Source organism: Haliotis asinina, chromosome 9 (genome assembly GCF_037392515.1).
Source record: "Haliotis asinina isolate JCU_RB_2024 chromosome 9, JCU_Hal_asi_v2, whole genome shotgun sequence".
NCBI lineage: Eukaryota > Metazoa > Mollusca > Gastropoda > Lepetellida > Haliotidae > Haliotis > Haliotis asinina.
This window is the reverse complement of record NC_090288.1, coordinates 12,250,150-12,277,667: the sequence shown is the minus strand read 5'-3', so window position 1 is coordinate 12,277,667 and position 27,518 is coordinate 12,250,150. Positions and strand designations below refer to the sequence as shown.

Genomic DNA, 27,518 nt, shown 5'->3' with positions numbered 1-27,518 from the left:
AAAGGATTAACGGAGTTGTCTGTCTTGAATGAAACCAAGCACTCACTTGATAACTAGTCAAGGTTGTATCTACTAGAAATCTAACAAAACGTATTCCTAAAATTGTCAATACAAATGCCGTTTCTGGTCATGCTATAGCTGGAAAAATGTCGAGTGCGTATCTTGTACGAGCTTAGCAGTGGTGCAAAGTATGAGGCATGTTTTGATCATTAAACCTCTCCCACTATGCAGTCTATGTAATGCAATGTTCAAAACAGCATTGTCCAAACTCCCCCACTAACATCTAATGCTAAAGCATAGGCTTTTTAACTGTGCTGAATTAAAAGAAAGACAAATTATATAAAACAGTGTTTAATAACGAAATACTAATCATCTCCATTTAAAAGGTTTTCACAAGCTTCATCCTTAATCTCCACGTCTTCGTCGTCGCTCTTGACGACGATGGAGATGGCCACTGTGATCATGATCAGGACAACGCCCAGTAGAGCTAGACAAGCAGTCACTGCAGCTCGCAGAGTCTCTGGGTTCGAGGCTTTGTGGTCATGTTTTTCTGGTGGCAGAAAAATGCAAATAGGTAATACTGTATATACTTCTCGAAAGAAGTTTAAAAACCGATTCGTTCACATCACTAAATTGCCCGCATTAGATTATTAAGATGTAACTTTCTTTCTGTAAATATTGACCTTTTTAAACATTAAAGCCATGGCTCATTTTAAACATAGTGTCTTTAATTTGAGACAATGCATGAGACATATTATATACTCACACGCAAAAGAAACGCAAGTTTCTATCTGAACTGAAGAACCAAATTTGGACCCCTAATTTCATAATACCTTCGGTACATAGTGATGCTTGGCGATGCTTGGAACATTTTCTGTATCATTTTATAAGATCAATGTGATCACAACAAGACGAACACGAATCGCCAAAATGCACCACTCAAATGAAGATGTGGACATGATGCACACTTCCCACGTGGAATTGAATATGCACGATGTTTCACTACCCGTAGTGGGTATAAAAACCGCCAAGAACTTTGGCATATTCTTCATTGTTCAACAATGCCGCGACAAAACCAACATGAGAGGAATCAGGCTATCGGACGTTTACACCCTAGAGAGTCTGTCCAACACATTGCTCGGCACTTTAACGTCAACATAACGACAATCTACCGTCTCCAGCATCGCTATAACACAACACAGTCAACCAATGACCGTCAACGAAGCGGCCGACCAAGGGTCACGACCCCTAGGCAAGATCGTCTCATGACACGGCAACACCAGCGTGATCCTTTCTTAACAGCAAGCCAAACTGCTCGGGATACTGTCGGGACACATAATCGACGCATCAGCCGTGACACCGTTATCCGACGGCTGCGCGCCACCAACCTACGATGTCGCCGACCAGCACGTCGTCCAATACTCCGACCACACCATAGACAAGCACGACTTCAATGGGCACAGGGTCATCAAAATTGGCGTTAGCGTGAGTGGAGACGTGTCATCTTCTCTGATGAGAGTCGCTTTTGTGTGTCACATGCAGATGGACGGGTCAGGGTTTGGAGACGTCAACGAGAGCGTTTTGCTGACCGAAACGTGTTGGAAAGGGATGCATGGGGTGGTCCTAGTGTCATGATTTGGGCCGGAAATGGACTTAATGCTAGGCTTGGACCAATGTGCTTCCAGAATGTGGGTCAAGGTCGAGGACGCGGCATCACAGCTCAGCGTTACATTGACCAAGTCATCAGACCTCATGTTGCTCCATTTTTTGCCCGACATCGGAATCACATTTTCCAGCAAGATAATGCTCGTCCGCATGTTGCAAGACTTACCATGGCCTTTCTTCAACAGCACAACATAAACGTCATGCAATGGCCGGCCCTTAGCCCTGACCTTAACCCCATCGAGCACTTGTGGGATGAGATTCAGAGGCGTCTCCACCAAGTGCAACCAGCGCCTGCAACTGCTGATGACCTGCGTACAGCTGTACTGGAAGTGTGCAGAATGATCCCAAGGGCCTTCACAAATCGTCTGATCATCTCTATGTACAGGAGATGTGTGGCAGTGATCAATGCTAATGGTGGGCACACCAGGTATTGAATGACGTAATTCAAATGATCGAAATCGGAAAATGCAATTGCTGACACAAACTGTAAAGACCTTATTGAGTATGGATACCAATGAACTGTGTTTGCTCAAATTTCTGTACATCTGACTCCACTCGTATTTGTATACTTAACTGTTGAAAAAGAAATACAGTGATGCTACATGTCAGACTTGCGTTTCTTTTGCGTGTGAGTTTTAGTTTGTTTGCAGTTAAAACGTAGCGATGAATTTCACTTTAAACAAAAACGTAAACCGAATAAAGTGAATTAAGATTGCGAGTCCTCATAAATTTACCTTGCCGCATTGAACATTTAAATCTCAGAATTTTATTCATCTTTGGATAAAAAATGTTTAACGAACGATCATAAATTCAAATAGCTGTTATTTGTCATGTGTGGAACGTCTCCACTAATTTGGGGGAACCATCTGCAAACCTTATGCAGATGAACTGCACGAGGACAACGCACGAAATTGGTGAAAAGCTTGTGCAAATATGGAGCATACCACTAGAAAATACCAATGCATACAAGAATAAGTAATATATACCGGTATAAATGAAACACTTCCAAACGAATGGAATAAATTGTCACCTTTTCTCTTAATTTCTCTTCATCATCTGTTTCCTCCTTGGCCTCATCATTTGCATTTTATCAATCTGGTAAATCCAATATTCCCTACATTTTTTGGATTGGCACATATAGATTTCTTTTCCAGATATAATAGTATAGATAGTATCTGATAATAATTTTTCAGTGTTAAATAGATATCTGTCTCTCTCTCCCTCCCTCTGTGTGTGTGTGTCAGAGAGAGAGAGAGAGAGAGAGAGAGAGAGAGAGAGAAAATATTTAAAACAGACTGTATCTGTTGAAAGGTGAGGTCAGATGAAATTCAGCAAGAAACGATTTTAAAATGGCTGAATTCGGTTTGACGTTGGACTCACTCTAGTGGATATCATAAACGTTCAATCGATTCATACAATACTCGATTGGCCATACCCGAATGTTTTGTACGCTGGGATGCCTCATGCATTTCCACTGGTCCTAAAGTCAGTTGGTGTGAGGCGAGGGATTCATCAGCTCGGAGGCTCTTCCGGTCGGAACTTCTCCGGACCCTCCTCACAGCGTCTCTCCTCCCTCCCTTGGGGGTCAGGCAACCGGGGTGACATCTGGAGTCAGGGTCGGAAACGTCACATACCAACACCTCGCAGTGGAAGTACATTATGTTAGAACTGTTCACGAAATTGAACGTCTTAAAGGTCAAGGTATCCTGTGTCATTTCACGGACGTCTTTGAAGGTCAAGGCCGATTCGGTCGTACAACTGTAAGTCAAATAAATTAAATAACTTATTGAAAAAAATATACGTTTATGACAAGATTCACGTTATATAGGGGATTTCACATGCTATTCGGTATGTAAATGAGGTTAAACATTATATCTGATGATTGGTATGATGTCTTGTAAGCCATAAATGTCACAAGTAGGTTTGTTCGAATAGTGGGTTACAAATCAACGGTCATCGTCCTAAGCAAATGGTATACAATGTGTCAACAAGTTAACGAGTCTTTAGCGACAAACATTGGCTAATGAAGACCAGTTCCAAATTCCAACCCGGATATTCACGGGTACTTTTGACAGATACACAAATTAATCATTATTGGAGAAATTCAATTTGTTATGATTGATCTGGCTTACATTACATCCAAATGAAATTGGCTTGACGTTAAAGCATCGATAATACGTCACACAACAGTACGGTAATGTTACTGTGCAGAGTTGCGTCCATTTGTTGTACCAGGACGCGCAGAACATAAGTGGAATCCAATAGTGTCAGTTGTCATAGTGCTTGATTTCACAGTAGTCAGGTGACCCGCGAAGAACCAGGTTAAAATTGATCTTCAGTAATCCCCATGCTTTCGTAGGAGGCGATCTGGTGCCAGGTTCGCTGATTTGGATGACATGTACTATCGTATCCCAGCTGCATAGATCGATGTTAATTCTGTCGATCACTGGATTGTCTGGTCCAGACTCGATTATTCACAGACCGCCGCGATATGACTGGAATATTGCTGGGGGCGACGTAAAACTGAACTCAGTAGTCAAGTATGTTTGCACAAACCTTGCACTAACGCCCTATTTGAACGTTTTTGAACGTCGAGAAATGTGTTGTTTTGAGCAAATAGTTGGCTTTCTGATGTTTTATTTCATTTGCATATTGTTTGGTCGTTATACGAAGATTATCAGGGGCTGTAGGGTAGCGTAGTGTTTTAAGCGTTCGCCCAACACGCCGAAGACCAGAGTTCGTTTCCCCAAAAGTGTGAAGCCCATTTCCTGTGTCCCCAACCCTGTGTATGAGCCCAATCTCAAGTAATATTGACAAATTGATATATACTAGAACTATTAACAAAACCTAACACAAGAATTACTGGAGGAATCACAACAATAATTTTAAAAAAAACCAAACAAATTAAGTTCAACCACCTATAATTATCTGTTAGTCTGAGGAAGGTGTAATACGGGGAACGGAACTGTTTCCCAAGCCGGACATTGCTTTTAAAAGTATTGCTGAAAGCTGTGTAAAACTACAGTCCCTCACTAAAACTATCGGACTGGTAGGTGTAATATGGGGAACGGAACTGTTTTCCAAGCCTGATATTGCTTTTAAAAGTATTGCTGAAAGCTGTGTAAAACTACAGTCCCTCACTAAAACTATCGGACTGGTAGGTGTAATATGGGGAACGGAACTGTTTTCCAAGCCTGATATTGCTTTTAAAAGTATTGCTGAAAGCTGTGTAAAACTACAGTCCCTCACTAAAACTATCGGACTGGTAGGTGTAATATGGGGAACGGAACTGTTTCCCAAGTCTGATATTGCTTTTAAAAGTATTGCTGAAAGCTGTGTAAAACTACAGTCACTCACTAAAACTATCGCACTGGTAGGTCTCATGGATAAACCATTTTTTTCATACGATAAGACCGGTGAAGGTCCCGGGGTAGAATCGGCCTTCAGCAACCCATGCTTGCCATAAAAGGTGACTATGCTTGTCGTAAGAGGCGACTAACGGGATCGAGTGGTCAGGCTTGCTGACTTGGTTGACACATGTCATCGGTTCCCAAATGCGCACAGCGATGCTCATGTTGTTTATCATTGTTTGGTCCACACTCGATTATTTACAGACCGTCGCCATATAGTTGGAATTCTGTTGAGTGCGGCGTGAAACTAAACTCACTCACTCACTCATACGATAAAATGTCGTACCCATTTTCTAAAATAATGTATTGCTCAGGATGATCTGCTTCATCAGTGGGCGTGGCCTTGCAGCTTTTAGCGAACACCTGCAGGTGCGAATCGCTGTTCTCGAGGTACAGTTTGATTGACAGCTTGTCGTCAGGCTCAACCGTGTTGCCTGGGCGATATGTGTTTCCGTTGTGGATAAGGTCTGTGCTGAAATAGACAAACGATACACTCTGTTACGTGTTAGAAAGATCACATGTGGAGGGGGAGTATCGGAAAATTCGAATACGGAGAATATATTCGAGCAGGTACCTTTTTCTTCACGTATGGAGAATTACGAGACCTCACTGTGTGAATCGCCCGTGCCTAACGCACGTGGAACATGTTCTCTGTCGCTGTTGCACGTGCACTAAGTTCCCTCACAAGTTGATGTTTACTATGCATGGTGCAGGGCTCGTTATTTCGTGAAGCCCTGACTGTGTCATAATACAAATATACAGAGTCCAGATCGAGGATACATATCTTCATTTTATCTTTTGGTCGAAGATATATCGATATGCTTTAAATATCTAAATATTTTATGGCAAATGTAATGCCCCCATCTGTGCCGGGGAAGGTGAGGTCGATAAGTTATTTTGGAGCAGGCAAGACAAAGTGGTACAGCATGGAGCATTGCGGGATCAGGACACACTGGAACTATTTGTCTTAGTTAAAAAATGGTAGGACATTGTGTGTTGAATTGAACTTGGTGATTGGGTATGAGAATTAGTAGGGCTGCATTCAACTATCGATGTGTTTCCAATAGTAATATTAATCGATGATAGAAACGAAAAACTATCCATGTATAGGTTATAGTAACAGGGATAATTTATAACAGGGATAGGTCACTCGTTTGCTCTCTATACTATTTGTACTAATCAGTGTGTGCTTCGTCATGCTTCAGCTCACACAGTGACGTGGCTTGTTCCCAGCTCAACCTCGACTGTGTTAACAGTACTTAACCAGTTTATTGTATCAGTCGCAATTTTACAATGGATGAATGAATGAGTGAATTATAGCAATAATCATATGTGAATGGATGAAAAGAATAAATAAAAAAACAAAAGAAAGAAATATATATGTGAAGGAATGAAAGAATAAATGATAATCGAATGTAACCAGCGGTTGAAAAACACCGGGCTCAGTCTTAAGATCTTATCCGCCGCTGTATTGGCTAGACTGGTCAAGTGACGAGAAGCGGGATACACTAAGGGGCTTTTCGAAGAGTGACCTCACCCCTTATTAGAGTTTCCCTGGTAAAAATGACGAGGAAGCCTACTAGGGCCACGCTCCGCTATTTTTCGGCATCTTGTATCTTGAAAATTCAACTTAGTATCTTGAAGATTCAACTTGCTATCTTGAAAATTCAACATCCTATCTTGAAAACTCAAATTACTATCTTGAAAATTCAACATCCCATCTTGAAAATTCAACTTAACTTTGTTGAATATTCAAAGCAATATCTTGAAAATTCAACTCGGTTTCTTGAAAATTCACCTTACTATCATGAAAATTTAACCTACCTTTATTGAATAATCAAGTACGAATACTGAACATTCAACTTAGTACCTTGAAAATTCAACATAGAATCTTGAAAGTTCAAGATAATTAGTATTTAAGTGAAATGTTCTACATTCACCGTATGCATTTCAATCTTTCCTTTACATGAACTGTGCCGAACTTGCCGATGACAATGGACCAAAGCAGAGATAGTATCATCTTCATGCAATTTTCCTTGGGATTATCGAACGCCGTGATTCTATGCTTTCTTGCACAGTATCATGGTATGATTATAACGGAGGCCAATCAAACAAACCAGCCAGTCTTTTCCCCAAAATGAAATTGATTTATTAAATGGCATTATTTCTATGAAACTTTTTGCGCTCTGTTCATTACATGAAGTTAACTGCTGCCGCTGGAAGCTTGGACGAACTTCACACGGTTTCCGAAGAAAAGTCTTCTACTACTAAGAACAATAAACGAAAGAAAAAAACCGGTTCCAAGTAAAATTAAGAGAAATTAGAAAATATATTTCCTGGACAGAACTGTGCCTGAAATTAAGATCGTCAGAGAATCCCTTGTCAAAACAACAAAAGGCAATTTGGAGAAAAGTAGAATTACAGTACGAGACATCAAAAGAAAAGGTACTTCTCCATATTGTCGATTCTCTTAAGGCAAAAATACAAGCATGGACTGAAATATAGAACAAATGGGAAAAGAAAAATAAATTCATAAAACAAAGTAAACTCTTTAGAAATAATAAAAACCAATTCTACAGGCAACTGAAAACAATCGGTGAAGGTGATCATGATAAACGACTTCCCATGGATGATAATGAAAGGTTCTGGAAACAGTTGTGGTCTGTACCCGGCGACAGTAACTTGGATTCACTGTGGGTCAGTGATTATGGCCATGCAATGCATGAGAAAGTAACCAGGTCGTTTGTCTGTTACATCTCACCAGATTGCCTGAAACGTGTCATTAAAAAGTCCAAATCTAATATAGCTCCTGGGCCTGATGGCATTCGAAACCGGTACTGGAAACTGTTCCCTTGTGTTCAAACACCATTACGTCACTGTTTAACTCTCTTGTGGACACAGGCGATGTTCCTCCATTGTTCTGCAAAGGTCGCGCAATACTCCTTCCCAAAAAGGAGACTTGACTGATCCCAAAAAAGTTCCGCTCTGTCACATGTTTGAATACTCAATACAAATTATTCACAGTGTGTTTGACAAACCCCGTTTCATCTTACAGCTCTTCCAATGACATAATTTACAGAGAGCAGAGGTGGGCGAGAAAGGGACGTTAGGGGTGCAGGGATCAACGTCTTGTACAGAAAATGATCACCGCAACCTCTCCATGTGATGACCTGACTACAAAAAAGCATACGACTCTGTCCCTCACTAATGGATTCTGAAGTCTCTTCAGTGTATTGACCTCCCTGAGCGACTACTTGATTTACTCAAGTGTTAATGAGTTGCTGGTCGACTCAACATAAGATGTACTCGCAAGGGCAGGTGCAGACTTCGGAATCTATTCCAGTCAAAAGGGGTATATTTCAGTGGGACTCTGTCAAGGGCCTGTCTTTGAATCCTTTGGGCTTTCTGCTCAGTAGAGCTACCATCCCGGACCTCCTCTGCACAGATCCCCTACACCTCTTACTCATCTCCTCTACATGGATGACATCGAGCTCCTTGCCAAAGGAGATGCCAGTTTGAAAGAATAGATCCTCCATGTCGAGTCCCTTTCTATTGATATTGGCATGACATTTGGACTCGACAAATCTAATACTGTTCATTTGAAACGTGGTAAGGTAAGTAATGATTGATCGGTCAGGTTACAAGATAAACTTCGGGCCGAGTATAAATCTCGTTTAAAGAAAATCTGGAGTTCAGAGCTAAATGCTCGAAACAAAGTCAAAGCTACCAATACTTTTGTTGTGCTAGTCCTCTCCTATTCCTTTGGAGTAGTTGATTGGACAAAACAAGACATCCAGAGTCCTGAGAGCCTGACCAGGAGGATCATGTCTGACAACAGCGCACACCAACCTCGTTCTTCTCTTAATCGTTTATATATACCAATTCATGTCAAGACTCACAATGAAAGCAACGAATTCCACAGCTACTTTAAGCGTGCCAAGTTTGTTGGACACAATCTGAAATTTGAGGTTGATTTTGTTGATGGTGATGTACTGCTGGACGGTATGGCGATAGGAGTAAATCAGGTGAAGTCCTTTACCAAGTCTGCCCACAGTCGGTCATTTGTGGAGAAGCGGTCTGAGAAGCCATTGCATTGTGTGTACATGCAGTGTGCGGAACAGAACAGCAATCCAACCGATCCCTTCGCTTTGATGAAGTCATCTGGTATCAAATGTGAAACTGTGGGCTTCCTGTTTGCTGCTCAGGATCAGTCACTTCTCACTCTCAATCGCCAGAATGTGATTCTTAATCATAATGTTAACATGAAATGTCGATTATGCAGTGAATTTACAAAGACTGTTCAACACCTTGTCAGTAGATGCCCTTCCTTGGCATAAACAACATATCTTAAAAGACATGATAACTTGGCTTGCTGCTTTTATTATCGTCTCCGCCATGCCTATGGCTTTGACCCCGAGATCCATCCATGGTACGACCCTGAACATGCCTAGGGTGTCCTGGAAAATGATTTCAAACTATACACAGACTGAGACGAATTCCAGCCAACAAACCCGATCTTGTCCTGTTTGATAAAGCCAATGAAATTATTTATATCATTGAATTTTCTGTCCCTTCTGACAGCAATGTGATTTGCAAGATTCGGGAAAAGCATGATAAATATGCGGACCTCGCCTTTGAAATGTCTCGCTTGCATCCCAGGAACACTGTCGTTAGGCTCCCAATTGTTCTCGGAGCTCTTGATTTGGTACCTCCTGATCTCCTCGCGCAGATCAGGAGAGTGCCCGGGTTCTCCACTGGGAGCACAGCCAGTCTGGGTAATGCAGAAGGCTGCAGTGTTGGGGAGCCTCCACATTCTCTGAAAAGTACTTGGTGGGTTCGTCTAGGCAGTGTTTCCTGGGAGACGTCCCATTCACTGTTTGGGCTGCATGTAGAGGCCCTGAACTGATGATGAGCATTACCGACCTGACTTTGCCTGGATCACTCGAACCCTCTCTGTTGCATATCAATCAAATTCGGAACTGTGCCGAACTTACCGATGACAGTGGACATATCCGTCCACGCGCCAAGTGCATTTTAGCCTCCTGAAATGTAACGGCGGCGCGCAAGTCGGCGTTTCTTGCGATTCCTTACCCCTTCTAGGTCAGTTAGGTTCATAAGTATCAAAATGGTTTCCTTTGAAACTATGAGTCCGTTCTGTAACCATTACAATTTCCAGATGTGTCACACTGTTGCGAAATGAACAAAGCCTCTTCCATGATATCAGAATGGCCTTTTCTAGTGTGAAGTTTGCATTTGGACAAAATCTTTTTCAATGTCCTTATACCAATCGTCATGCCATGATACCGTGCAAGAAAGCATAGAATCTCGGCGTTAGATGATCCCAAAGAAATTTACGTGGAGATGATACTATATCTGCTTTGGTCTATTGTCAACTTTGGTCAACTTTCAAGATACTATGTTGAATTTTCAAGGTACAAAATTGAATGTTCAATATTCGCACTTGATTATTCAATAAAGGTAGGTTAAATTTTCAAGATAGTAAGGTGAATTTTCAAGAAACCGAGTTGCATTTTCAAGTTATTTCCTTGAATTATTCAACAAAGTTAAGTTGAATTTTGAAGATGGGATGTTGAATTTTCAAGATGCTAAGTTGAATTTTCAAGATGCTAAGTTGAATTTTCAAGATAGTAATTTGAATTTTCAAGATGGGACGTTGAATTTTCAAGATAGGATGTTGAATGTTCAAGATAGGATGTTGAATTTTCAAAATACTATGTTGAAATTTCAAGATAGCAAGTTGAATTTTCAAGATACTAAGTTGAATTTTCAAGATACAAGATGCCGAAAAATAGCGGAGTGTGGCCCTAATAGGCTTCCGTAACGAGGAAGTACCAGATTCGTTCACTTTGATTTAGAGTTATCTGCCCCTGTTATTTCCACTGTACGCAAACTTGTTCTGGGTCTTTCGAGTTGCTTGTCAGTTTGTCAGTTATCAGAAGAGACGACTTCCGCTTGTTTTTGTTTCACATAAACTGTACATTCATTTTGGAAACGACTTTAAATGAGACAGCTCAATGACAGTAAAAAACCCTATCTCATTAGCATGTTGCAATAGACTGTCGCTATCTCATTTGTTATTTCGCCCTCAATAGTTACCTCTATAATTGGAAACAAAGGGCGTATTAATTCTCAGGCAACAAATGCTTTCCCACGAAATTAAAAATCAGTCACATTTCAAAACATAAAACAAACAGTTCCGTCTGTTCCAATTTAATGGAAACGTTGACTCTAAACAATGCATCATAGGCGAACGACTCTACATTCCTGAAAAGCAGTGGAGCGTTTTAACAAACGAATGACGTCAGATATGAAGTTCACGTACTTATTTATCTATAGGGGGAGATGCTATGATGAAGCATTAATACAGTGTCAACGCAAAAATATTGCGGTGAAGTTCCTTTTATCCGTTTATTCGACACTGAGGGGCGGTTGCGCAGCCCAGTTACTCGTCACCAAGAAGGCCCGGCTTTGATTCCCCAAATGGGTACAATATGTGAAGCCAATTTCTGGTATTCACCGATGTAGTAATGCTGAAATAATTCTGAAGGGGGCGTAAAACTATACTAACTCCCTCATTATTCGACATTGTGCATTACTGATAAAGCAACGCCGGGCCACTAATTCCGTTCGTGATAAGCATAGTTCTTTATGTGCATTTCGACTAAAGACGAAAGTAGTCGAGAAGAAAACATAGATCTTTATATCCGTCAGTTCGCAATGAGCGGATTCGTTATAACGACAGTTTACGACCTGACCCAGGTCCAGAGCTCGGGGTTCGGACGTCATACCTTATCTGGTAATCTCCTAGACTGTGATCGGTGATGTGCAGCGCGCTGGTTTCAACAACATAGAAGCTCCTCGCCGTGAAGTTGTTACTGTAGTAGCAGCTGACGGTAATGTTGACGTTCCTCGCCCTTGTCACCAGCCCGTTTACTGGCACCGTGTGAGACAGCACCTGGTTCTCGTAGACAAACGTTCCCCCGATTTTCTGACAAACAAATATGGTAATTCTAGTGAAAGTCATGTCCGGATTAGAACAAAATGGAAAAGTACTAGCAGTTAAATACTAATCAAACATGTGCACCCCAGCTTGCCGTTGTACAAAAATAGAAAAATACCAGATGTACCAGAAGTAAATCACCGACGTCCTGGCATCAGATTACGTAGATAGATGATGTTGAACCCTGAATTGTCTAGTTCAGAGTGGAGTATTCACAGACACACAGACAGACAGACACACAGACACACACACAGACACAGACACATTCACTATATTTCAAAGGCGTTCTGTATTTAAACATATCCTCTTAAAAAATGAAATAAGCAAAGACAAAACACACACACACACACATAAAAGACGGTAAAATGAAAAAGAAAACACCCAAAACACCCCACCTCTTAAAAGAAACAACAACCCCCCCCAAAAAAAAACACACAAAAAGACAAAAAAAAAAAAAAAACCCAAATAAAACAAACCAAAACAAACCAAACCAAAAATAACTCAAGGAATAACTCCACAGGTCCAATCGAATATATATATATGTGTGTTTGTGTGTGTGTGTGTGTGTGTGTGTGTGTGTGTGTGTGTGTGTGTATATATGTGTGTGTATATATATATGTATCTATCTATCTATCTATCTATGTATATATGTATATGTGTGTGTGTATATATATAATTATATATAATCATATATATGTACCTATCTATCTATATATATGTGTGTGTATGTATGTATGTATGTGTGTGTGTGTTTGTTTGTGTATGTATGTATGTATGTATGTATGTATGTATGTATGTGTGTGTGTGTGTATGTATGGATGTGTGTGTGTATGTATGTATGTATGTATGTATGTATGTATGTATGTATGTGTGTATGTATGTGTGTGTATGTATGTATGTATGTATGTATCTATCTATCTCTGTGTGTGTGTGTATGTGTGTATGTATGTATGTATGTATGTATGTGTGTGTGTGTGTATGTATGTATGTATCTATCTATCTATCTGTGTGTGTATGTATGTATGTATGTATGTATGTATGTATGTATGTATGTATGTATGTATGTATGTATCATTGTCAAATTTATGAAAATATAACTTCATCATATGTATACATTTTCATGGATATTGTACGCTACCATAAATGTTTTATACGTAGAAGCGTTAGGAATTACGTATAGCTGAATATATTACAATCTATTATCTACAAAGTGACACGCGGACTTAAAAAGCCAACGTTGATCTTATATAAATGTATAGATGTCACAGCTGTTTCAGGCGACCAAGCAGGCCTGATTGTCATGGAAACAGCATCATTGCCTCATCATTAATTTACATCTCATCTGATGCCGACCAGTTCGAAAACCTCGGAGATAATACACGCTTGTTATACCGACAGTGACATAAGTTCATGCCAACCAGCCCTTATTCAGCACAGCTGGACGCGAGCAAAGGTGCCACATTGTCGTATATTCCATACTTGCATCTAGATTGATAATGCATATTAACAGCAGCGACCAGTCTGGCAAGTATTGCAACGACAAGTAGGGACATATATAACGAATAGGAAAATAAGTGCGAGATGAATGAAGGTTTTATTATCAGTTCATTTAATGTAGATGACAGATGCAATGGAAGCATAGACAATGCCATGCCATCTGGTGAACACCTTCATTGTACTCTGTATATTTAAGCATATATGATTATTGTTACGGTGTTATTCCCCGGTTACAATGTAGGTGTAGACGTATTTTTTCGCCATGATGCATACGAATGATAGGCTCATTTTTTATCATGAATCACTCTTACACGCTATTACATGTCATTGCAATTGTAAACACATTCAGTTTACGTTTTCAGCTAACTTGGGCAATGAAAGGTGCAGACCTCTTGTAGGTTTTCGGCACAATGATAGGGATGATATCAGCTCCATTTTCTATCATGAATCTTACTCAAGCGCCATTGCACGTCATTACAATTGTAAACTCTTTCAGTTTACATTCTCAGCTCCCTTTGAGGTATACACGGCAATGAAAGGTGTAGACATGTCTGGACTGATATTTTGTTATGGAAAATTATAACAACTTATCAAGACATATTTCTCACAATAATGACGACGACGATACAAATAATGATTGATATGAGAATAGAATGGTAAAAGTGATGGTGATGATGATGATGATGATGATGATGATGATGATGATGATGATGGTAATGTAGCCGTTGAGGATAATGTTGTTGATGTACTGTAGTGGTGCTGACAATGGTATTGATGTTGATGACGATTATTATGTACTGTGGTTGTTTTGATGTTGTTGTTGATGATAATGATGACGGTGATGATTATGATGATGTTGCCGTTGGGTTAATGGTGTCATGTTGATGATGTCGAAGTGGTGGTGATGATGTTGATGATAGTGTTGATGTTCATGATGTACTGTAGTGGTGTTGATGATAGTATTGATGTTGATGACGATTATGATGTACTGCTGGTGTTGTTGTTGTTGTTGATGACGATGGTGGTGATCCTATAATGAGCTGATGGTGGTGGTTTTGATATGATAGTGTTGATAATGTGCAGTCAATGTTGGTGGTTTTGATGACGATGATGACGGTGATGATGATGATGATGATGATGATGATGACGTACTGAGAGATGTGTTTATGAAAGTGCCAGTATCCAAGACGATTCAGATAAAAACACACTACCTTGACACGGGTGCCACACCCATCAAGGGGCACAGAAACACGTAGGTACGTGGGTGTGTCTGTTGCCCAGCACCCTCCATCCTTCATGATCAAGTCCTTCCCGTGGAGCCCAGGAAAATGGCTCTTCTCCAACTCCACCTCCATTGCCCGGGACCCACAGGCTACGCGAAGGGCCCGGACAGATGCCAGACACACACAGGTATTAAATATCCAAAATTCTATAGTCAACCCTTGCATGTCTCCATCACGAAACCCCACGGTCCGAACACCAGGGAAACACGGTCAGACTGTCAGCGCCTTCCTCTCATGTCAGCAACGTGGGCAGAACATAGATGTAACTGCTGGTTCGTTATATGTGCCGCCAAGCAGGTATAATATTTTTGTTAATGCATTCCGCATTTCGCCAAATATCGATTGTCTGGGTTCGTAGATATTCATTTATCTGGCAGATGTTAGCATATTTGTAATTCATTAGTGTCACATGCTAAAGGCACCTGTCGCGGGGCGTTTACGTGTTAACGGGAAGGCGTTCTCATTAGTCAAATATGTTGACGGAATTTGAGCTGGTCACATTCTGTAGCTGTGTTGACTCCCATAGTATTACAAGAGTCACCAGAAGATGACATATCCCCCCGGCCCCCATGTATTTGAAAGGACAAATCATCTGACAGTTACTTTTAGACTAAGTTTGAATCGTTTCCATGGAAATCATGAAAAATATGAATGCCATATATCTGTAAACAGTAAAAGGAACCACTTCAAGATCTGTCTCATATATCTGCCAAGATCTGTTGAAAGATGCGGATTTTTTTGAGTTGTGCTCCGGAAACGAAGCCCGTCCATCCATTTTGAGACTAAGTCAGAATCGTTTCCAAGGAAACTGGGAAAATGATGAATAACAAATCTGTAAATAGCAAAAGGCACCACTTCAGGTTCTGACTGATATATCTAACAAGTTTTGCAGAAAAAAATATTGAACGGTTTTTATAGTTCTGCTCCGGAAACGAAGCCCATCCTTCCATTTTGAAACTAAATCCAAACCATTTCCAAGGAAATCAAGAAATTATAAAGCACAAAAACCTGTTAATAGCAAAAGGCACCACTTTAGGTGCTGACTGATATATCTAACAAGTTTTGTAGAAAAATATTGAACGTGTTTTTGAGTTCTGCTCCGGAAACGAAGCCCACCCCACCATTTGACGACAGTTTCTCTTAAGTTTAACACAGATATACGACTGTCGTGATTTCCATGGTTTTAACACATGGTAATAAATTTTGGTTTAAGCGCTGTATAACAAAACTCAGTCATCTTTGAGTGAGGTAGAAGGTTATAGACCCTTGCAGGTCCCGAGGTAGAATAGGTCTTCAGCAACCCATGCTTGTCATAAAAGGTGACTGTACTTGTCGTAAGAGGCGACTAACGGGATCGGGTGGTCAGATTCGATGACTTGCTTGACACATGCCATCGTTCCCAACTGCGCAGAGCGATGTTCATGTTGCTGATCACTGGATTGTCTGGTCCACACTCGATTATTTACAGACCGCCGCCATATCGCTGGAATATTGCTGAGTGCGGCGTAAAACTAAACTCACTCAATAGAAGGTTACATTTAACAGCAGGGCTCTAATGTCCTAGAATCAGACAGCCGGCAAGGTTTTCGTAATGTATATACTATAAACATTTTGTGAAACCGGGCCATTTAAAACCTCAGATTCCCCGCATCCACTTCCTACGACAACTGAGTAACAGCTGCTGGAATCTATGTACATATATTTGAATAATCAGCGATATCATTATATATGTCGCGTTACCTTGGCACGTGTGGTTGTTTGTCCCCAGTTGCAGTCCTACATCCGGGCACTCGGAGGACTACGCGTCAGTGGTGTTGAAACACGAGTGACTGCGTCCGCTTTTGTTGTTTGAACCGTCGTTCAGGGTACCTCCACATTGGTACTACGACTATCGTAAGTCTATGTTAAGGTATGGGATTTAAGGTCACCTGAACGTTACGACTATCGTAAGTCTATGTTAAGATGTGGTAGGTACGGTCACATTAGTACTACGACTATCGTAAGTCTGTGTTAAGGTGTGGTAGTTACGGTCACATTATTACTACGACTATCGTAAATCTGTGTTAAGGTATGGAATTTACGGTCACATTATTACTACGACTGTCGTAAGTCTGTGTTAAGGTATGGAATTTACGGTCACATTATTACTACGACTATCGTAAGTATGTGTTAAGGTATGGAATTTACGGTCACATTATTACTACGACTATCGTAAATCTATGTTAAGGTATGGCATTTACGGTCACCTTAGTACTTCCACTATCCTAAGTCTGTGTTATGGTATGGAATTTACGGTCACATTATTACTACGACTATCGTAAATCTGTGTTAAGGTATGGCATTTACGATCACCTTAGTGCTACGACTATCGTAAGTCTGTCTTATGGTATGGGAGGTGCGGTCACCTTAGTACTTCGACTATCGTAAGATGCAAGGCTCTTTCATTTGATAATATTTAAATATAACTGAGACAGACTTTGCTTGCCAGATTGCTTTATGGTATACGTTTTCCATTTTCGGTAGCGTTTTGGTATGAACGTCTCTATTTTTCTATGAAATTGTTCCATCGAAAAAAAGTTGCAAGTTTGAACAAAATGATAATTTACTATTCTACCCAACAAACTGCAATCATACATTATTGCGCCAAACTAAAGTCATTACTATCATTACTAATAATTACTATCACGAATTAGATGAAACCAACCCTACAATCAATATATAGATAATGATACTGTATCGTTTACAACGCATGATGCACTGATAACAGCAATGAACAATAGATATACTTCTAATGCGCATTAGGCGAACCATTGTTTTCAGTGCAGCGGCAGTGGAGGTACTGAAATGATACCTTGATGAACTAATTATAATATTTTTAATAGTGAGCAGTAACCGGCATTGATGTCGATATAGATGAAAGATTTATTACTAATGAAGGAACATCTGCCTCGAATGTTCGAGTAAGTTTAGTTTTACGCCCTAATCAACAATATTCCATCTATATGGCGTCGGTCTGTGAATAATCGAGTCTTGACCAGACAATCCAGTGGTCAACGGCATGAGCATCGATGGGCCTGACCACCCGATCCCGTTAGTCTTCTCGAATGAAACGTATAGGTTATTGAACATCACGCTGAAACCTGGATCTTTCCGGATTGTCTGGCCTGAAGCCAGAGACTGCAAGTGTAAGTGTTAGTCCGAGTTTGTCCGGTTGTTGCTTAACGCTGCCCTTGGTATTTTCCAGGTATATGGACACGGTCTGTAAATACTCGAGTATAAACTAGACATCGTCATGAGCTTCTATGCAGTTGACATACGGTCTGATCACTGTTAGTAGCCTGACAGAAGAAGCACATCAGTATAAAATACGTAGAGTCGTACTTCTACTAATTTTTTTATCATTATGGCTATCTCTTAAGACTTTATGGCTATCTCTTAAGACTCTATGGCTATCTCTTAAGACTTTATGGCCATCTCTTAAGACATTATGCTATCTCTTAAGACTCTATGGCTATCTCTTAAGACTCTGTGGCTATCTCTTAAGACTTTATGGCTATCTCTTAAGACTCTATGGCTATCTCTTAAGACTTTATGGCTATCTCTTAAGACTCTATGGCTATCTCTTAAGACTTTATGGCTATGTCTTAAGACATGGCTATCTCTTAAGACATTATGCTATCTCTTAAGACATTATGACTATCTCTTAAGACTTTATGGCTATCTCTTAAGACATGGCTATCTCTTAGGACATTATGCTATCTCTTAAGACTCTATGGCTATCTCTTAAGACTCTGTGGCTATCTCTTAAGACTTTATGGCCTGATAAACGTTAATGATAGTATTTATGCTATAACTCATGAACAAACACAGTTCTCCGGAATCATAGAAGTAAAGGAATTGTCGCGTTGTAACCCTAAAAAAGAGTCAAAATTCACCAAAACGCGAAAATGTTGTATTGTTGAGTTGTCGCACATTTCAATGCCTTTTTCGAAAAAAAAACGCATAAAAAATCTTAGATGGGGCGACTAAGCGACACATTTTGACCTGGAAAATTGTCGCCCGTTTGATGAATAAAAGAATATCATTCAACTGCTACACAGCGACAATACGACAAATGGCCCAGATGTCACCTTATCGTATTGTCGCACTTTGAAAATTTAACCAATTTTCCCGATTTTATTAGTTATTTTTCGTGTGTAAAGAAGACTTATTGACATGTAAATAACCTAACATTATAAACCGATGGATGTATGTTCACAGGACCAACACAATATGCGCTCTGATATACATTAAACAACATCCACGGTTCATTACATATTTGATACATTTCGAATATATGTACATCAAATGCAGTGAATCCTTTATTCATAAACTTCACACATTATGGTTCCATTTTAGCCACACGTGCGTGTTCAGATAAAACAAGATTCATATCTGGTGTGGGCGGTGGATTCAAACGAGTATAAGTGTACGTTGATGGCATGTTAGCGTTAGTATAACGGACTAGCATAACAAGTACGTAGTGCTTAATACACGCAATACGTGAAAGTGCAATGAGGCTATCTGTTATTTCGGTGGTAGGTGTGGTGCAAAACTGGTATAGTAAGCTTGATAGTGTAGCAGACAAATACAGTAGGTAATAAAGAGCACACTTGCAAGAGAGAGTAGCACCAATTGTATACTAAACAGTATGGTCAAGTATGGCTAGTGCAATGGCTGGTATATTTCTAAGACAAACAGTTACGCTATCACTAATAGCCTTGAGCCATTTTCTCTGGAATATTGCGATGTTATTATTTTTCCTAGCTATGTATCTTTCTATTGATAGAAGCTTTTTAAGCTCACTTAACTTGTCAAGAGTCGGCCCTCTCTCATTTATACTGGCTAGGTATATGAACCGTTTTCGAGCAAGAATGATATTATTAACAAAAGACAAAAGGGTAGCCAGTGTTAATCCTTAATAAGTGTACAAAATCAGTGAATAAGATGTTAATATTGACAGTATTAGTAATATATAGGCTTAGATCATTCCCGAATATCGGATCAATGACACTAGAAGCATACACATGTACAATGTTTACTGGATTTTTTACAGAATGTACAGCGGTCATCTTCATATCTACCAATTCTTTTCTTGCATAAATAACGTTATGAATAAATCTGTATTGAAAATCTATATACCATTTGTACACTTTGTATAGTTTAACAAATATCATCCAGGGTATAGAAATATTTGTCAAGCTTTCCCACCTCCTGCAAACTTCAGGTAATGTATCTGTTATCAGCTTATAAAACATTCTACAACCTTTGGATGATGTGACCTACTTGTTATGCAAATCTGTTATGCCAATACTCTCGTGACATTAAATAATGTACACCTATATTCTTTTGTAAATGCTCCACTGAAATGAATGAAAATATTGAAAAAACCTTCCTTCGTTGGCCCGGTGGCCGTGTGGCAGAGCATTTGACTGCAAATCTGAGGGTTGCAGGTCCAATACACGTTATCAGTGTACGTCTTTTCACTACCCCTAGGCTTTACTCTGGCTCTGCCCTACTCACAAGTGGACTCACCCAGGTAAAAATAGGGCTTCGTTCGTTTCTGAAGAAACTTTGGACTTGATGTAGACAATCATCATAAGTTGTGATTTCTGAGCAACACAATAATCTCAGAATGTTTCAGTTAGGTACCTAGCAGCCCTTGTATTGTGTTGTGAGGGCGTAAATCATAGGATACCTAAGGAGGGCTTGTATCAGTAACTACTTAAAGAGGATCGGTTGCTCAGACTACACGACATGTGAGGGGATCGATGTTCGTGCAATCGATCCAGATGGTATGATCCGTACTTCATTCTTTGCATGAAATGCTATGAAAGTATGCAAACCGTTTACGTTGTTTATGGCGCTGAGAATCACATCACCGCAGAGTTGCCTCCCTTTGACAAGACTGGCACCTGTGGTAGCAGGTTCGAACCTCGGTTACCGCCGATTATGTTGTTAGGTGAGTCAACTCAACACCCGTGCTTGTGGGTGTCCATAAAGAAAACTTGTCCGAAACCTGCACACGTCATGCTTCCCAAGCTAACGTTACAGCAGGAACACGTGGCTAGCCTCCATGTTGACCACGTGAATAATCTTGGACACACAATACCCTCTGTTGACCGAGAACAGAATATTGAGAAAGGCATACTAGACTGTAAACAGCAACAGTGCCAAGATCGAGGGTTGTTTCCTTGTTGTTCAAAGCTGTACTCAGCAATACACCAGCTTTATACCGGCGTGCAAACAATCTAACCTGGACCACATTAACCAGTGATCAGCAGCGTTAGCACCTGTCTACGGAGTTTGGATATGATGGCATGTGTCAACAAAGTCAGCGAGGATGACCACCCGATCCCATTAGTCGCCTCTTACGGCAAGCATGGGTTCTTGTCGGGTTCTTCAGGGGTTCGGCGCTAAGCTAATCGTAACTCCCATATGTTAACATTGACTTATGGAAGAACGTTTTGCTAAACGTTGCGAGTTTTGTATCTCCAGTTAGTGGGTGTCATCGTATCCAGCTATATAGATCGATGATCGTGTTATGTTGTCAATCACTGCTTTGTCTAGTCCAGTCTCGATTATTTACAAATCTCTTTCATGTAGCTGAAATATTGTCTAGTGCAGCTTTTAAGAAAGAGGGTTGTTTTTACATAACTGTACATCTGAGTGAGTGAGTGAGTGAGTGAGTTTTAGTTTTACGCCGCACTTAGCAATATTCCAGCGATATGGCGGCGGTCTGTAAATAATCGAATCTGGACAAGACAATCCAGTGATCAACAGCATGAGCATCGATCTGCGTAATTGGGAACCGATGACATGTGTCAACCAAGTCAGCGAGCCTGACCACCCGATCCCGTTAGTCGCCTCTTACGACAAGCTGAGTCGCCTTTTATGGCAAGCATGGGTTGCTGAAGGCCTATTCTACCCCGGGACCTTCACGGGTCTGTACATCTGAAGTCAAAATGATATCATTTGCTTGATGTCCACGGATTCGTGTGTGTTCTGGAAAGAATAACTAGATATAGAATCAAGTTGCGGGGAACTTTAATGGATATGGACAAATGTCAAAGTTTCGGTTTGGTATCAGTCTGTAGTAGCATTTGTCAGTACCGTTATTGGTCATTCAGCGTTCACGCAGGCCTTCTGCCCAGGGTCAAAGATCATTCCCTCATCACACGTATCGGTGGACGTTAGTCGCCGGTCCAGGCACGTGATGTAGGTGTTGTTAGGGAGTTGAGGATGGGGGTGAGTTCCATCATCCAGCCCCTTGCAGTCAGGGACGTCACAGTGAACGCAGAACTTGTCCTCGCATCGGAACACATAGTAGTCACCTAGCAACAACATGACACGTATTAGTCGCCTAGCAACAACATGACACGCTTTAGTCGCCTAGCAGAAATACAACAAGCTTAGGTGTCCTTGTAACAGATGCACTGGTGTCCAGTTTGTTAACATGGTCGTGACAATGTCATGATGACGATGCACCCATGATCGCCGCACTCAGCAACTTTCCAGCTATTTGTTGACAGTCTGTTACAAATCAAGTGAGAGCATGTCAAACAAGGGGCTGATAGAATGAACAATGATCGATACTGACTGGGAATGGTGACGTATATGCAACCAAGCCAGAAGTCCGGACATCCAATTCCCGATTTATACCCTATCGAGTCAGGAAGACAATCTGGTCATGCACACAGGAGGATGGCCCTGTCCATGATCAACCGGAAGTACCACGTCATCAGCTACCACTTCCCCCGAAACACAGTCGATCCCAGTAGGGAGTGACCTCCAGACTTTGTAAGATTTGATATTTCCATGCAGTAAATGTCTTACAACCTAAATGGTCATGGACTGTACCTCCTATATTACTTGGGTCATGGTACATAACATTTTGTTTACATTTGAAACATTTCTTGACACGTCCTTCTGTGCGAATCGAAAAAACTTAGAAATCGACCACTTTAGACGTCTTTTCAAACATTATCTATTGAATTCGTTTCACACAAGGTGCAGTTTAAAGCTAAATAAGGTTATGTAGCCGTTGTTTAAAGATTTTAGCTTTTGTCAATACATACAAACGAGAACAGTAACTGTACACGTCGACGGTAGTTGCCCATGTACACACATAAGTTGTACGGCTTGTTGAAAAGGTACATTACGGGAAGTTGAATTCGTGTTACCTACCGCCTGGAGCTAGGATCTTGGTTTAAAGCATTCAGCTGTGTATTGAATGACATATTTGGTCCGATTTTTCTCGTCTTTTTATGTATGCAAACTTTTAAAGCCATGCCATGAAGTGATAGCAAAAATCTCAGTAAAGATACTGTGCGATTCACCAGTGACTACTGCTAATTATGAGGTTTTGTCCCTTTGTGCCTAAGTGTCCCTTTCAGGCATTGCTTAATTGTCGAAAAGCATCGATCATTTCTTGGAACCGCTAGCTCTGTTCAAACAGTTTTACGAAAAATAGTCGCTGCTATTACTTATTCTAATTAATTCAAATGAGTATTTCTGTAATTCAAATATACCCTGATTTTAGATTTTAAATATTTTGAATATATAGTTAGTCTTACATATTGCTGTTAGTTCCTCCCTCTCTCCGCAGTCCACGTTGTTGTAATGATCACAGTCGCTGATGTCTGCGTTGAAGAGCATGGGGAAGGGGCACTCCTGAAGGTGGTCCGGCCACCACAGGAGTTGTGCCGGGGCGCTGCAGTTGTAGTAGAGGGTGCAAATATCCGGGTGCATGATGATGTCATTGTCTTTGGGGCACAATGACGGGGACCGGATGGCACCTGAAGATTGAGCGGGTTTAGTTATACGTCGTTTTTGTGTTTTTCTTTTTTAATGATGATTATTATTATGGGCAATATTCCATCATTACCACGAGCGGATATTCCTCTACTGTGGCACAAACTTCTCGAGGGTTAAAGAACGTAGCGAGTGGTGACGAGTGGTAAAATCCTTGACGCATGCGCCTGTAATCATATCTTTAATAGGGCCTGTAATTAGGTTGTGTCGCGATATCGTAGTATTTACTTCAGTGACATGCGCCGCTTCATACCTTATTGAATGGTAACGTGGTTGTCAGTTGACAGTAAAAAACCAATAATCCTTGCAGGAATAACAATTTTCCCATCTTTCCCTCCCCAAACTATCTAGCTGTTACGACTGTCAACAACTGTGTCAGCCAAGCATGGTTGTGCACCTGATCGCGTTTAGTGAAGCTACATTTTGCGGACGCTTAATTCGAAACAAGGACTGGTTCTTGAATTTACGCTTGTTGTTTCAAATCTGGTACCGGAAGTAAGCTGGACCCCGTCTCGCATATAGCAATTTGGCGCGCACAAAGGAAGTCGTGAACCAGTTTAGTACCGGAAGTATCTCCTCTCGAGACTTACAGGCTCCATGTCACGAAAGGTATATTGTGTATTGTGCGTCGTTTATGTCGCAATATCAGAGCAAGAAAAGCAAGAAAAACCTGTTTGAATGGCAATCTAGAAGTTGAGTATATGAAGAATGAGGACATTTTTTTATTGATATACAATGTGCAACTTCGATATTCTGTACATGCGACGTTCCGACATAGATTTTAATGTCGTTGTCAAGCAAGTGAAGCAAGACATAGCCGTATCTTACTGAACGTCTTCATAAAGGTGGCTCGTACCGGTTCCCAGTTTGACGCAAATTGACGCGTGGATTTTGAGTCGGGAACCAGCATACGTTCAGGGGGATCGGATAATAAATAATTTATCGTATGAACTTTCATCCACACAGGTTCGAAATGTATGCCCGCAGTTTCATAGTTTCACTGATGTAGCAAACTTTTGCGGCTCAAACGAGCAGAGTTACTTCCCATGACCAATGCATTTGAGCAGCATGTGAGTTCATTTCATCACCAATGAGCACATTACCTAAGTTGAACTCTGACTGATTCTGACAAGCTATTGATCAGTGAGTGAGTTTAGTTTTACGCCGCACTCAGCAATATTCCAGCTATATGGCTGCGGTCTGTAAATAATCGAGTCTGGACCAGACAATCCAGTGATCAACGGCATGCGCAATTGGAAACCGATGACATGTGTCAATCTAGTCAACGAGCCTGACCACCCGATCCCGTTACGACAAGCCTGGTCGCCTTTTATGGCAAGCAGGGGTTGCTGAAGGTCTTTTCTTCCCCGGGACCTTCAAGGGTCCTATTGATCAAGATCAGGGAGGTACATACCTTAGCAAAACGAATTTCCTAACCAACAATAACCGGTCAGTATGCGAAAATACTGTAAATAAGTTGATGAAACTGTTGGCATTCGATACATAATTAAGCTTAAACGGAAATTATATTATCGTAGGGAAGTTAATTCCTCACAATGTGCAAAATTTGACTTTGATTTTACGAAATTTAAATGAATGAAATTTATTTTGCTACACTGAAGTGACGTGCATGTTACGTCAAGGCTCCGATTATAACTAGCACGTGTCAGTAGTCGAGGGAAGCTGCAGTCATGGTAACAAGTACAATTCTCCTACATTTTGTTATAGGGCGTAACCAGGGATCGAACCTCTGACTCAGATAGGAGATCTGTCCACTACACTAGGGGACATTTGTACCGAAACTTTGTAAATCCGGAGAAGTTCGATCCTGCACGATTAGAATATGAATTACTCATTTGCCACTTGCCAGAAAGTACGAAACGATGCCAATATTACCAAAGACATTGCTAATGTTATGCTATTATTAGGAATCATGTTTCAGCATATACAACGAAGAACTCACAGTCATCATCAGAAGAACCTTTGAGGACACACCCGCCTGCTCTCTTACTGAAAACGTAGTCAGTGCCGCACAGACGCTTGGTGAGACGGAAACCGTGGCAGTCGTAGTACTGTCGGCAGTCGTGACGGATGGGGCGGAGGTCGTTCTCGTAGGGCCCTTGGACACACATATAGTCCAACTCCCACACAATCTTTCCCTGGACAACCAAAGATGCACTACAACGCATGACACATATCCCCGCCCACAGCAGGGAAGGGAATACAAGGGAGCTCATTGCAGGGACCACGTCTGGAAAATCTGCGCCTGAAATTAAACTGATCGCAGTATATCATTAATTTCATGTTCATAGCTCATGTCTCAGCTCCCCGTGGAGTATACAACTTAGCTTATTTCTTAAGCACTAGATTCTGGATTTACATCATCGCCTCATTCTACCGGGTACCCAGCATTGTCGGACCCGTGTACTTCATTTATTGAAACAAATATTTCCAAAGCAGAGCAGTCGAGAGGGTCATCAAGTGAAAACAAATATAACTTCATTAATCAAATGCAATTTCAAATTCATTGCAAACGAATGAGAAACATTGCGACTTACTATCTGACTGATACAATAATCCAGTCCGTACCACTCCGCCAAACGTTTCCAGCTGCCGAGCCTCGTTTTGAGATATCTATGATTTCAAGGTTTCCGTTTGTCAGAGCTCGGTGTACGACAGAGCACGCTATACGATGTGTTTGCAAGGACTGGAAGGAGCGTAGTGTTGCAATAGACACGTGATTAGATGTACCAAATAATACTGATTAATAGTTAATATATATCCAGTCGAATGGACTAGTTACAGTACGAAGTTGCGCATTAGGACGGAACTCTATCAGCAGGAAACGAGACTGTTGTGTTAACAAGTAGAGGGCAATTGATATTACCCTACTTAAATTACACTCAAAGTACTGGAAATATTTCTGATATCAAAATTAACTGTCAAAATGACAAAATGAAGTTTTTAGTTTGAACCTGGTACACATCGCTTCATTCGTGAAAAGTAATGGTGCGAGCAGACAATGGAATGACGTCACAAATGTAATTTAATGTTTTGAGATTATTAGCAATATTCTATCAAAATGGCGACGGTCTGTAAATAATAGAGTCTGGACCAGAATACCCCGTGACATGTACAAGTGGCATGTACATCAAACTAAGCAACTGATATACGTGTCAATCAAGTCAGCGAGCCTGACCTCCCGTTCATGTAAGTCGCCTCTTGCGACAAGCATGGACTGCTGAAGGTCAAACTCTGTTTCGGATCTTCACGGGTTGCTGGGGATGTGAAACTCATATAAAGTCAAACGAATTGCTCCTGAAGAGCGTAAAAGAGGTTTTTTTGTGAAACCAGCGATATATTAAGAACGAAGAGAAAACTAAACCTTCTCTATTGACCAGTTTGTGCTGCCATTGCATCAGTAAACACTGTCTCCCAACTATCCATTTAAATATATATTTTGTGAAAAAAGAGCAGTGATACTGAAGGAGTATTTCTGAAAAGAGACTACTTACCAGTTTTGTGTGTTATAGCTTCGCTTTGGTTCGCAAACACTGCTGCACTGTCCCAAACCGCCACTTAAATACATTTATGTGAAAAAATGAACATAACTACTACCATTTTGTAATCGCTTGGGTAAACTGCAGGGTATTGCACACGCACAAGAAAGAAATAGGAAGGAAATCTGCATAATGTTTGGTAATATTACTCCATATATATTCATGTCAGAAAGTAATTATAATATTTTCAGATTACGCCTATTGTTGAATCTGCCAAAGGCAACTTTCG

At 40.7% G+C, this 27,518-nt stretch overlaps 2 protein-coding genes across 2 annotated transcripts; both read right to left on the bottom strand.

The window, feature by feature from the left end:
- Positions 1-335: 335 nt before the first annotated feature.
- LOC137296964 (ZP domain-containing protein-like) lies at positions 336-15,258 on the bottom strand. The gene is made up of 5 exons (XM_067828892.1): positions 14,805-15,258; positions 11,885-12,084; positions 5,362-5,547; positions 3,101-3,423; positions 336-550 (listed from the first exon to the last, which is right to left on the bottom strand). The coding sequence occupies exons 1-5, from the start codon at positions 15,039-15,041 to the stop codon at positions 366-368; spliced, it is 1,131 nt and encodes a 376-aa protein (XP_067684993.1). The 5' UTR covers positions 15,042-15,258; the 3' UTR covers positions 336-365.
- Positions 15,259-21,945: 6,687 nt separating this feature from the next.
- LOC137296972 (uncharacterized) lies at positions 21,946-27,307 on the bottom strand. The gene is made up of 4 exons (XM_067828903.1): positions 27,245-27,307; positions 25,693-25,995; positions 23,492-23,713; positions 21,946-22,249 (listed from the first exon to the last, which is right to left on the bottom strand). Exons 2-4 carry the CDS (start codon positions 25,964-25,966, stop codon positions 22,038-22,040), a joined length of 708 nt encoding a protein of 235 aa, XP_067685004.1. The 5' UTR covers positions 25,967-25,995; positions 27,245-27,307; the 3' UTR covers positions 21,946-22,037.
- Positions 27,308-27,518: the final 211 nt, after the last annotated feature.